The 13,207-nt window shown below is 52.1% G+C and overlaps 1 protein-coding gene across 1 annotated transcript in view; it reads right to left on the reverse strand.

Moving 5' to 3' along the window:
* Window positions 1–13,207, reverse strand: part of CUEDC1 (CUE domain containing 1) — an 81,124-nt gene that overhangs the window by 18,324 nt on the left and 49,593 nt on the right. The window contains exon 2 of the mRNA XM_077164888.1: window positions 1,904–2,520. Coding sequence (XP_077021003.1) covers window positions 1,904–2,236 — 333 coding nt within the window. The 5' untranslated portion in view covers window positions 2,237–2,520. The remainder of the gene's footprint in view (window positions 1–1,903; window positions 2,521–13,207) is intronic.

Raw genomic sequence — 13,207 nt, forward strand, 5'->3', positions numbered from 1 at the left:
GCTGATGGGCCCAGGCAGAGCTCCAATGGTAGAGGGCTGGAGAAACCAAGGAAAGTCAAGGCAGGGGCGAGGCACCAAAGGGGTTCAATCTGTAAAGCGAGACTCTTAGAAAAACAGAAACACATACATGGCCGGCCTACTCAGGGTTGGTGAAGCCTCAGAGGGCTTCACAGGGCTGTGGGTGCCATGGACAAAGAAGATACGATCCTACATGCATGCCAAATAGAGACTGTAGAAAGGGTCAGAGGTGGCAAAGAGTTGTATCCTCCCAGCTCTCACTTAAAGGATGTATCTGTAAATACACACACACACTCACTCCTCCCTTCCACAAAGAGGATCTGGATTTTCCAATACTCCCTCCACTGGGCTAATCCTAGTAGGCCAAAGGAGTGATCTCCAAGGGAAAAAGATGGTAGAAAGCTGTGCAAAGGCAGCAGTGACATTTATTCATTCAACAAACATTCCCTGAGTGCCTGCTATATACAAGGACTGTCCTGGTTGCTGCAGATGACACAGGAATGAGCCAGATGTCACCACCTACATAGCTTCACCTCTACATGGAGAGAGAGCAGTCCCAGGCAGCACCCACTAAAAGAGGGAGAGCTACCAGATTTCACCCTGAAGGATGACTCTGATGAAAGGTGGCTGCTTGCAGCCTTGTGGCTCCCTTGTGTTGGGAAGGAATCTGAGGCCACATCTGGGTCTAAAGTTTCTCAATAGCACCACCTCACAAGGTTGGTAAGAATTAGATGACATATTACAACTAATGCACTTAGGATGGTTCCTGGCACAGGTTGGGACTCAACAAAGAGCTGAGTTAAATCCCACCTGCTGGGTCTTTCCATTTTGCCAGAGCTGCAGGTCCCAGGTACCTCTGCAGGCAGTGACCTTCTCACTGTACTATTCTGTGTGGCTCGCCCCTTCTGCTCCAAGCACTGCAGGTCCCTGTGAGGGGCAGATGGGCACCTAACTCTTGAATGAGGCTGGGGAGGGCCAGCCGTACCCAGTAGGACACTGGTGCAATGGAGTGGTCCCTTCCTCTCCAGCCATATCTCTGGAGAAAGGAGAGCATGGTTACCTGGGTGTCATGAGCTCCCACCTCCACCACTGTGCAGTGAGGGGGATTTAAGTGGCAAACCTGACAGGTCACTCCTCTTCAGTGGCTCCCTCTGCCCTAGAGATAAAGCCCCACACTGTTCTCAGCAGCGAGGATGTCAAACCTGGCTCACCTCTCACTAGGATCCTGACAGATGGTCCTGCAGCCAGTTTCTTAATGAATCATGCTCTGCTTCACCTCTGAGGCTTTGCACAAGCTGTTCCCTTTACTTGCACACCCTTTCCCTTACTCTTCACTTTTCCTTTGGATCTCAGCTGAGCCACCTCTTCCTCTGGAAAGCCTTCCTGTCCTCTCTGCTGCTTCCATTTCTCCCATCATAGCCCTTACCATACAGGAATGACACGGCCTGACTCTCACCTCTACTCTCCACTGGACTGTGAACTTCATGAGAGCAGAAATGGTCTGACTTGGCCAAAGTGCAGATCCAGAGCAGAGGTTAAAGAAGAGCCTTTCTTGAAAGAACAGGCTATAGGGTTCCAGGTCTGGAACTGGAAATCTGTATGTCGAGGTGGGGCCCATGTACCTGCATTTTTAACAAATTTATGATTCTGACGACCCCTGACTCATCTGCATGCCCAGCACATCACAGAGTGGGTATGCTGAATGAATGCATAATTTCCGCTAATAAAATAAGCCACTGACTGGCTTGGGACCCTTCTCCCTAAGAGGAATACGCTGCTTGCTATTTGGAACCCTGAGAGCGGTCTAACCCAGGTCCTCTAAGAGACACAACTGGTTGTTGGAGCGCGCAGTGCATTATCTGGGCCGCTGAGGCCGCGCCCCTACCTCCGGAGGAATGCTGTCCTCCGAGTCGGAGCTGTCCTCGTAGACGCTGCCGCCGCCGCCCTCCAGGTTCATCTGCAGCAGCTGGTCAATGGTGGCGTCCACCGCGCCGCTGTTGGCGCGCAGCACACACTCGATGATGTCGTAATCCATGTTGGGGAACATGGTCTTGAAGTCGTCCATGGCCTGGTTGAACTCGAGGCGGCGCACCTGGCGGGCGGGCCGGCTGTTGTTGAGCTCGTGCGCCGCGGCCGTGGTCGCGCTGCCCGCGCCACGCGCCCCGCCGCTGCCGCCCCCGCCGCTGCCGCTGCTGCTCCGGCGGAACAGGCTGGTCATCTTGCGGAGCCGCTTGGGGAAAATGTTTCCAGCTGGCACCGAACTCCCTTCCGACGGGCCGCTCCACTGTCGGCCACCCGCTCCGCTGGCTTCGCACCTTCCTGGTCCCTGGGCGGCCGGGCAGGGTCTCCGGGTCAGGGGACTACGGGCGCGGGTCCACAGGCGGCCCCCGCCGAGCCGTCCTCGCGGGGCGCGGCATCCGGGCCTGGGCCGTGGTGGGGGCTGAACGGCTGGTCATCCACACCCCCCGGGCATCCTGGGGCCGCCTCCACCGCGGATGCCACCTGGAACCGAAAGAGACAAAGTCAGGGGCAGAGGCAAGCAAAGATGAGCTCAGGGTGGCAGCCAAGCGTTAAGAAATTAGGGCAAGGAGGGGCGACTCCTACCACACCCAGGGAGAACGGCTCCTTTTCACGCTGTCTCTACTTGCTAACACGAAAGGGCTTACTGTCTCCAGAGGCCATCCTAAGTCTTGGGTGTGGGGCTAACATGACACCACCACCATGAGGCAGGTGCTAATATCCCCATTTTGCAGATGGGAAAACTGAGGCATAGACTCTAAGTGGAGGAGCCAGGGATATACACATGGGCAGGAGGGGCTCTGTACAGGGCAATGTTCTGTCCTCTGGTCGCCCTGAATGTTCCACTCCTGTACCAGTGCAGGGCTCCACTGAGCCGGAGTGGGGGGTGGGGTGAGACAGAGAAACAGGACTCCCCCAGTTTCCCCAGGAGTTACCAGCCTGAGGGAAGAAACATGGTTTCCATCCCTGGAGAGCCCAGGCTGATCACAGCAGTCCAGTTCCCACTCTTGGGGAACTCAGTCCATGCCCCTGAGAAGCCCAAGCCCAACGGCAGAAAGCAGCCTTGTCCACCACGGGGCTCCCCGTGCCTCACCCCAAATCATACTGGCATGTTTTATTGATATGATATCAGGGGTGCAGATTTGTTTTTATGGAACATCAAGTGTTCTTACATGTTAAAAAAAAAAAAACAAACAAAAAAACATATCCTAGAAGTTTTTTTTCTGGACCACCCTTCTCAAAGCTGTCTTACCCCCACCAAATCCAGCCCCTCCAGGTCAAGCCGGCCAGGTCCCTGGCCCCCTGCACCTGAGCAACGCAGTAGCAAGAACTGGGCATCGAGTGCAATGAGGGGCTGAACTCCGTGGCAGAAAATAGCCAGCCCCCTCCAACCAGGGCCAGAAATCCCCACCAAGGCTGTGTCTCTATTAGTGCAGACAACGGAGAGTTGTGTTTTAAAATATCACTGTTCTTTTTCATGCCTGTCTCAAGATTTACAATCATTTTGTATAATTATAGAAAAGTGGCAGCTTTATTTTAAGGAGTTGTTCCATCAAAGGATATTCTTAAGTTTGAGGAAACGGGTGCAAACCGATTTCCACTTTTCTAGGACTTGGGGCCATAATCCTAAATGTTTAAGTGAGCAAACTGTGACCTCCCTTGTCATCATCATAAGGTCAAATAACTGAGGGTGAGGAAGACGAGACCGAGCGGGAGTGCAGGAAGGCGCAGTGGAGGGGACCCCCTCACCTGGAGGTCAGTGCCAGTGATTCCCCCTGCCACCTTTGGCAGGTCGGTCCCCTCGGTTTCCTCACAGATAAAATGGGACCTCTGGGCCACTGTATTGAGATTCTAACCTCTTTACAGGGATATGCAGACTGTCAAGGGCTCCTGTTTTGGGGCCCAGTGGGTGCCTGCCTAGCCCAAGAAGAGGACTGTATTTGAGAATGTAATCCAGAGGGACCAGGACCCAGTCCAGCCGCCAGACCCTGAAGTTATAAAACTATACACCCCTCCCCCCAAAGAAAACCCATTACCGCTCAGATATATCTGTCTAGATATTTTTTTCTGTGCATATACTACCATATATATGAATACATTTTATTGAAATGTGCTCAAACTGTAAATTCTACTATGCAACTAGGTTTTTTCCACTTAATAATATGTTGTGGCCATCGTCCCCTGTCAGAACCTCTACTTCATCGTTTCTAATGGCTGAGTAGTATTCTGTTGTCTAGACAAAGAATGCTTATTATCCAACTCCCTCCGCCCCATCTTTTCCCAGACTGGTAAGTCACCGCCAAGAGACGCCAAAGCCATTCCACAAAGAGATACAGAGAGGTGATCTCAAATGATCAGTCCCAGAACTTTTGCTACGAGAATGAAGATAGGAGGGTAGCCAAGTATGACATGGCTTCCCACAGCCAGCTTCAGGCGCCCCAACCCGCCCCCCGACACACACACCCCACCGACTGTGATGCTGTCGGTCAGAGGATGCCGTTCCAGCTCTGCCCAAACGCCCTCTGAGGATGGGCTCCACCCAAGTGGCTGCTTTGTCCTGGGATCCAGGGATCTGCCCTGAGGCCTCTGGCACAGGATGCCAGGGCCCTGGGCTGCTCTCTGCTGCCCCTGGTATGATCACCCAGGACTGTGCCTTGTGCTAATGCCCTAAAAGAAAGCCCGTCAACTCCCTGCCCTCCAGTGATACAGTAAGAGAGCTGGAGGAAAGTCATAGGTACAGAAAGTAGAGTTCAGGTTACCAGAGGCTGGGGGGAAGGAAAATGGGGAGTTCGTGCATAAAGGGTTCAGGATCTCTGTTTGAAGGGAGCAAAAGTTTGGTAAAGGCTGGTGGTGACGGTAGGAGCACACCGTGAATGTGGTCCGCGCCACGGAGCTGAATGCTGGAGAGTGGTTGAAATGGGAAATCGTGTTGTATATATGTTCCCACAATTTGTTTTTTAAAGAGAGACTAAAGAAAAAGAATAAAAAATAAATAAAAACAAAAAAATAAAAGAAAAAGAAAAAAAATAGAGACTAAAGAGATAGTGACGATTCAATGCAATATATGATCCAAGACTGATCTAATAATGGAGGAGAAAATGCCAAAAGGACATTATTGGAACAACTGAAAAAAATGGAATATATACTGTATGCTTTATATCAATGTTAACTTTCTTGAGCTTGATAGCTGTACTTAAGTTGATTACGTAAGCGAGTGTCCTTGTTCTCAGGAAATAGGCAGAAAGTGTTAAGCCTTAGAGGAGTAGGATCTATGAGGCTACTCGCAAAGATTGAGAAAAGAGATGACAGATGTCTGATAGATAGCTAGAAAGGCAGTGAAGGAAGGAGGGAGGGAGGGGAAGAATGAATGTAACAAACTGCTACTAGTTGATAAATGTGGGTATCTGGGTGGGGGGTATGTTGGAGTTTACATAGTGTTTCTGTATTATTTTGCAACTTTCTTGTCAGTTTGAAAATATTTCAAAATAAGTTTTAGAGGAGATAGAGGGAGCGAGAAAAAACAAGCTACGCAGTGATCCAGTCTCGGTCTGCCCAGGGTAGTTCCCTGGAAAAAGACAGCCAGGACCCAGCCCACCCCCTGGGGCGGAAGACAGAAGATGGTGCAGACCATGTTGTCCCCATTACAGCCCCGGGGGCTGGTCCCACCAGCTCTGGGTTCCTCTGAGCGCTGAGAAGCCCTCAAGAGGCATTCTGGCGCCCACACCATTTACCCTAACTGTGCAGTGGTTGCTGGAATTCCTGCTCTGCTACTCCCCAGGTGTGTGACCTCATGAATCTCCTAGCCTCTCTGTGACCCGATTTCCCCACCTAAACCTAACCCCCCATGGAATTAACCACAGCAGCTCTCAGCACAGTGCCGGACCTTCGGTGAGCTGCACAGACGGTGAAGGTGCCAGGAGCCAAGCTGCCTCCCGGGGCGCAGTTGGCCAAGCTGGCTCCTGGGGCGCCTGGGGGAATTCTAGAGGGACCTTCCTCTGCATCTGGATGTTAACCCCTAAAATTCCTCCACCCTCTGGAAGGAGAGACTGATCCTCGCAGCCCAGGGCAGGTCTGACTGGCCTGGACAGCTGGAAATGCTGCAGCTCAAGCAGCCTCTTCTTTACCCTAGGTGAAGAGCCTTGAAAAATGATCATTTTGTGTGTGTGTCCCAACATGTAAAAGGCTGAAATATTCTAATCCAGCCCCAAACCTGCTCCACATTACAGATGAAGAGACTGAGACCCAAGACTAGGAGGGAGTTGCCCAAGGGCAGAGAGCAAGTAATGACAAAGCCTAGACTTCTCCATTCAGAGGTGGTTCTATGGATGAGAAGAAAGTGGCTCAGAAACGGTTATGGGAAACCCAGGGAAACAGGATTCAATTTACAGAAATACAATCTCCACGGGACGCTGCGAGGATCCATTGACTTCCCAAAGCCAGGCTGTCTATAATTAGCACAGGCAGGGCCGTGAGGCCCACACTTCACCAAGGACAGTCTCCCTCACTAAGTTCAAGGACAGAGTCTGAGGCCTGGGTTGAGGTGTGGCTAGTGTGGCTGGCAGCAGGGAGGAGGACTATCCTCAGGGTCAGGGTCATTGTACCAGGCTGCCTTTTGCACCCAGCACAGTCAAATGAAAAGCACCTGAAAACATAGAAAGGGCAGGAAGACGACCTAGGTTTACTGGGCTTGTGGCCAGGCCCGGTGCCAGGTACTTTCACATTTCATCTTTATTACAACCTCACAAAACAGGTGCTTCCATCTCCATTTTATAGCTGCAGCAACAGGTTCAGAGAAGGTGGGTACCTTGCCCAAAGTTACACAGCCAAAAATGCCAAGTAAGGTTTGCAGGGCTAAGAGCCAAGGAGTCCCAGAAATGCAGCCATGTGTGCCCCAGGCTCAGGAGCATTGGGCATGGCCCGACTGACTTGTCATCAGAGGAACAGGACCCAGCTGGCCCAAGGAAGATGTGCTTGCTTCTGCCCCAGAGCAGGCTCTGTGACTTGGGGAAAACACTCTACCTCTCTGATCCCCAGCTGCTGGGTGTTGGCAGGGAAATACAGGGAGATAACCTCTGAGTGGCTTCTGAAAAGGAACTGAACCAAACCTGCTGAGCCCGTTAGATCTGAGAGGCTGACTCAAAGGCTCTCCTGATCTCAGTTGTGAGTGAGTTGGGGATTGGGAAACAGAAACCACACACCTGTCTTCCCTCAGGTCCCAGGGATCCAGGCCCAGCATCTGTCCACCGCCCCTCCCTGCTGCGAAGGTTCCAGGCCTGGCAGAGGGCGGCACACAGCCAAGCTCCACTCTGAGCACAGCAACCCACAGCCAAGGCCTGAGTCACTCCTGGCTGGGCCCAGCGAGGTGGGCAAGGTGCCCCAGTGTTATCCTCCTGACCTTGCCCAAGGTCATCCCAGCCAGCCTACTGCCTAAGGGGGCCCTGTCCATCAGGGCTAGGGTAGGGTCCACGTGGAGGGTGTGAGAGTCCTGGCTTCATGTTCTAACTGGGCCAAGTGAGGCTGCATGGCTTGGGAAAATTCTTTCACTTCTCCAAACATCAGTTTTCTTATTTGTAAAAAGAGGGGTAATACCTTTTTGGATAGGAGTTGTGATATAATTTACAATGGGTGCCTGGAGCATGGTAAGCACCCAATGAGACAGGTTGGCGTGGCCACGGGCACAGGCCTTGGACCTTTCCCTTGGCTACACTCACTTCTGAGTAATCTTATTCCATCCGATGGCTTTTAACCATGGAGTAAGATCCATACACCGAGTACAGGCTGCTAGATTTCTCTCTCTAGTTCTGACCTCACCTGTTGGAACTCTCCACTCAACCCCACACTTGCACTTCCTACCTGCTACCTCCATTCGGGTGTCTAATAGCAACTCCACTGGGATGTGGGGAAGGCTTCTTAGTTTCCTTTCACCTCTACACCTCACAACCAACCTATAAGGTCCACAGGGGCATGTATAATTATCCCACTTCACAGATAAGGAGACTGAGGCCAAGGCAGTCCAATGACACGGCTAAGGCCCCACCTGGCCTGGAGCCCCCTCACTGAGTGACAAGGCTGATGGCCAGTCAGTCACCCCCTTCAGCATCTGCTGTAACCTTACACTCTGTCCCCCAGGAGGACCAGAACCCGACCCTGAAAAGTGGGAGTCAGAGAAAGAGGCTTTGGGAGGCTGGGGCAGGAGTAGGGGACTGAGAATCCCGGGGTCCCAAATGGCCTGTACTTCCCTGTGTCTCACTTTCCTCTTCGTTCTGTGTTTTCCTCTGGAAGAGAAGCTGGCCCAAGACAGCTCTGTCCCTGCACACCCTGAAACCCCCCAAGGGACAGACCTGGATCTTGTGATCCATCTGCAATTGCTGTGAGCCTTGCCTGCAGAGTGACACTGTCACTTCTTGCCTAAGACCTGGACCCAGCCCAGAGCCAATGCCCTGCTAGGCCACTAGGTGGTGTCCCAGGGTTCAGGTCCTGGCTGCTCCCAGAAAAAGGGCAAACAGTGTGACTCCTCTTCTAGGTCCCAGGAATAGGCCCCACCCCCACCCTGGGACTGAACAAAAGGGAGAGGAACCACCCAATCCCTGGTAGTCTTAGAACTCAAAACTTCCAGAACTGGAAACTGTCCTACAAAATCATTTAGATGGGATCCATGGCATGCGTGCCGTCACTTCCTATCCCCTTCCTTGGCAGACATTACTAATCCATCCAGGTATTACTGTCCTACTGAGCCCACACAACCCCAGAACCTCTTTCAATGCACTACCCTGGGCAAGCTACTACCAAGCGATTAGAACTGGCATGCAAGTCACAACCTGCTTGCCAGCCCTTTCCTTTCCCGTAAGAGACTAGGCCCAGGCTCTCTTTGTCTCATCAGGAATCCATGCTACAAAAGCCAGCAGGGCCAGAATGAGGTCATATGACCCCTGGGACGCTTGTGTAACCATGGTTAAGTCCTCGGGAAACCTCAAGTGGGTAATGGCAGTGCTAATGGAGAGGCCACTGAGCTCCGGCAGCTGCATCTTCATCCAGTTGTCACCTCCAAAGCCATGGGGGTGGGGTGCAGTGAAGTCTGCAGAGCTTCTTGGCTTCTGAGATGAAATGGCCCCCAAAAGGGGAGGGGAGGGGTGAAGAGTGAGGCTCTCAGGGTCAGGGTGTGTGTGCGTGTGCGTGTGTGCGTACACTTGAGCCCAGTGGGGAGGGGTCAGCCCTGACAGAGATGCCTTGTCCTCCTGCCCCTGCACAGACTTGTTTTCTTCCCAAGCTATTAATGTCACTGCAGCTTCAAAAGCCGGGTGACCTTTAAATGCTGAGCCTCCTGCTCCTGCCCAAGGCGCGGAAACAGCTTAATGGAAACTGGGCTCATAAATTATCAACTCAGCCCAAATGGCCACAGCTGCTGGGGCTGCAAAAAGGCCAGACTCATTCCCGAGGCCCCCAGAGCTGCTGGGCAGCCACATGGATGCCCACCCTGGGACAGCTGGGAAGGGCAGAGGGGACTCTCGGGAACAGCCAATCGGGAAAGGAGGCCAGGCTGGACCTGCGGGGAGTGGGGGGAGGGGGGCAGCGGCACAGACAGCTCTGCCACGCCCTGCTGTCTGACCTTGAGTTGGCCACCTAGTTCTCTGGGACACTGGCCTCTTCTTCATCAATAAACCTTGAGGACTTGATTTAAGGACTTCTAAGGCCATTTGCCAGGAAAAATAAGGGCTATGAAAAGCCCTACTACCATCCAGAGAAGCGCCCACCCAGCAGGACTGGGTAAGGGGCTGGGGGCAGTAGCTGCCTTCCCAGGGCTGCCACCTGCAGCAGCACAGGCTGTGCACTGCGCGACTCCGTGTCACCCCCCCACATCCCCAAATCCATTAGTCCAATCTGGGTGAGCTGGGACATTCCTCAAAAATATATCTTTTGTGATGAGTCTGAAGAAGAGAAAGTCATTTTCTCTCCTAACTTTCCTCTTTCCTGTCTCAACTTTTGTGACCAGGTCTGTAGCTAAGGGTCATTAGTGAGTTCCCTTCCATGGGATAGGCCCCGGAGCCTCAGCCCTGAGGACAATGACAGTCATCTCTGCTCCTGAGGCCTAAATATCAGGCTTGGCTGCCATATAAGGCTCCAGCAGGAAGCAAGCTCTGCCTTCCCGTCGAAAAGATCCAGGATGAAGCTCTTCAGGCTGAGTAACATGTCATCTGCTTGGTTCATCTTGGTGCAATAATGATAATAATAGTAATAATGATAATAACAGCTACCATTCATTGCCTGCTTTCTTGTGTGCCAAGTGTTCCACCAAGGGTGCTACATGTGTTAACCCTTTTCATCCCTCTGAGGTCCAATTTACTACTGTCATTTCCATTTTATAGACAAAACAAGCCACAGAACAGTCAAGTAACTTGTTCAAAGTCACACAGTTAAGTGGCTAAGCTGAAATTTGAACTCAGGAGGTCTGAGTCCAGATTCCATGCTCTTAATCCATCAAGGTCACCCCCTCTCTATCCTCCCTGGAGCCCAACACCCAGCCAGCACTAGCAGGACCTTAATAACTGAGCTGAAATTGAATTCTAAAGGGACAGGGTCACCCCTGGAGAGACTGGGGATGCCTTCAGGAATCATAGGGGATGATGCTCATGGTGGAGAGAGGAAACTGCAGGTAAAACTTCATCCAGAAGAGAAAAATCAAAACTGGGGCCTTTTCCACACCCCACCAAAGTTGTTCAGTTACCTGAGCAATTAACTGTTTTCTGCCTCTACCTGAGCTGATTACAGACTATTTCCATAACAATCCCGCTCTCCAACAACACAGGCCACCAGCTCAGCCAAGACACTCAGCCCAGGCACCTGGGAGGGTGTCAAACCTCAGTAGAAGGAAGAGGCACTGCTCCCCACTGCCCCATCCTAACCTGGTACCACAACCCTGGGGAGACCCTCCCAACTGGCAGGAGTGTGCATGTATATGGGATCAAGAGAAATGGGAGAACAGAGACCAGCGGCTTAGGTGCAGGGTCTGGGAGGGCTGGGATGGCTGCAGGCATGAGCTCATGCTGGCCGAGGCCCAGCTCCTCCAGGAGAAGGGGCCAGCTGCCCCTCCCTGGGTCTCTCCTACAGGCAGGCAGCTGAGCAAGCCTGGTCTGGGGCTGGGCCCTGAAGGATGGGCAACAACAGGAGACAGGCAGGCAACACCCGACAATTCAGCACCAAGCATGCCCAGAATATTCAGGCCAAGGGACCCAGGATTAGGGAGCGGTGGTCAGATGGGCAGAGAAGGATCCTAGAAGCAGAAGTGCCAATCTTCCCCCCACCCCCACACTAACACTTTGCACCCACCCACTGATACATGACTTTCACTTCCAGGGAATTCACCTGCAGATGTATTTGCACATGTGCCCAATAATACGTTCCCTGAGATAACGTAACAGCAGAAGACTGGAAACACCCTAAATGTCCATCAGTTAAGAGTCTGGTTAAATTATGGAACATCATCCTCCTCCTCCTTTCTATGTATAATGGAATACTATTCAACAGTAAACAAAACCGAGGCATCGTTAATGTACTGAAAAGGGAACGATGCGAGGTACAGAACAGTGAGCACAGTCACTATACCATAGTGCATTATGGCGTGTGTGTTTAGAGAGAGCACAAGTGCACACACTCTGAAAGCATTCACAAGAAACAACTCTGGTTTCCTCTAGAGAACTGGGTCATAAGAGACAGATCAGAGAAACTTCTCACTGTAAATGCTTGCATACCTTTTAAAATTTGATTCATGTGCCTTTATTAATTTAAAAGTAAAATGTGCAAATAACCTATAAAGAACACTCAAGTGATAGCACTGCCAGTGATTTTTATATTCCTTTTGTATGTTATCTACAACAGACATGAATTACTTTGTAATAATAATCACAGCAAATATTTATGAACATTTATTATGTGCCCTGTTCTTTCTAAGCACTTGGCATGCATTATCTGAGGAAATCCTGGCAGTAAAATAATTACAATCTCCATCTTACATATAAGGCAAGAAAGCTCAGAGAGGTCAAATAAATTGCCTAAGGCCACACATCAGTGGCAGAGCCAGAATTTGAATCCAGTCTGGCCTGATAGTCTATGCTCTTCTTAACCTCTTAACCTCTACCTCGTACTGTCCACTCAGATAAATACAGCTATATGTATACCACATGATGATGGAAAAAAATCTTAGGGGGAAGCAAGCCGTAAAGGATCCAGGGCTTTAAAACCTTTACAATCCTTAGAATCCCAAGTCAACCCTTCCTACTGTGGCCACTGGGCAGGCTTTCTCAGTCCCACCCTCAGTGGGAACCTGCTCTGCATGGTCAGGGAGCCGCCCGCCCCAGTTGGGGATGCAGGGGAGGGAGGAAACTCCAGTAAGCAAGGTGTAGGCAGGAGGAATAGAAAGCAGGGGCCGATGCCACAGCTGTTTCTGAGGGAGACCACAGGCGTGGAGGGCCGGCTGGGACAGAGCGGGCCCAAGAGTCAGGCCAGGAAGCTCTCTGGGGAGGGGAAACCACAAGTTCATTTTTATTGGTGCTGAGTCCGGGGTCAGAGGCTGTAGAGCACACTGTTAAGACCTCAGCTTACATCCTGCTGCTTCCTTGGCCAGTACAACTTCTCTGAGCCCCAGTCCCTCTATCTGTAAATCAGGGACATATGTACCTTCTTACTTTGGGTTCCTGTGGGGATGAATGGTGATGGTGCCCCGCGCAGGCGCTCTCCAGCGGGGGCAGCTGTTAATGAGACCGTGGTGGCCACCCACACGTGCCTAAGCCTGCAGACTGGCCCGGGAGCCAAGCCCATGAATATGACCTCGAACCAGCCTTGGGGGTACAGCCATGGCCTCTGGGGGAGACTGTGCAGCACAAGAGGTCTCCCCTCAGGGGTGGGACCCCAGGACCTCTGGGCTGGTCAAAGGAGATTCAAGCCCTGGGGCCTGTGGGTAGGGAGTAGGCAGCTGGGCAGGCAGCCCCTTTGCCCTTTCCTGCCTGTACACTGCCCCCCTGCTGACTTTCCGAGAGGAGTGGTTGGAATATGACCCTGGGCCCGGGTCACCCAGGCCTGTGATGCTCACCAGGAAGAGGAGGTGGCTCTGTGGGGGCTTGTCCTCTCTGGGAGGAGCACTGGTTGGCCGGAGCCCAGGCAGAGTGGCCTCTCCACA

The sequence above is a fragment of the Tamandua tetradactyla genome, chromosome 6 (genome assembly GCF_023851605.1).
Source record: "Tamandua tetradactyla isolate mTamTet1 chromosome 6, mTamTet1.pri, whole genome shotgun sequence".
NCBI classification, from domain to species: Eukaryota; Metazoa; Chordata; class Mammalia; order Pilosa; family Myrmecophagidae; genus Tamandua; species Tamandua tetradactyla.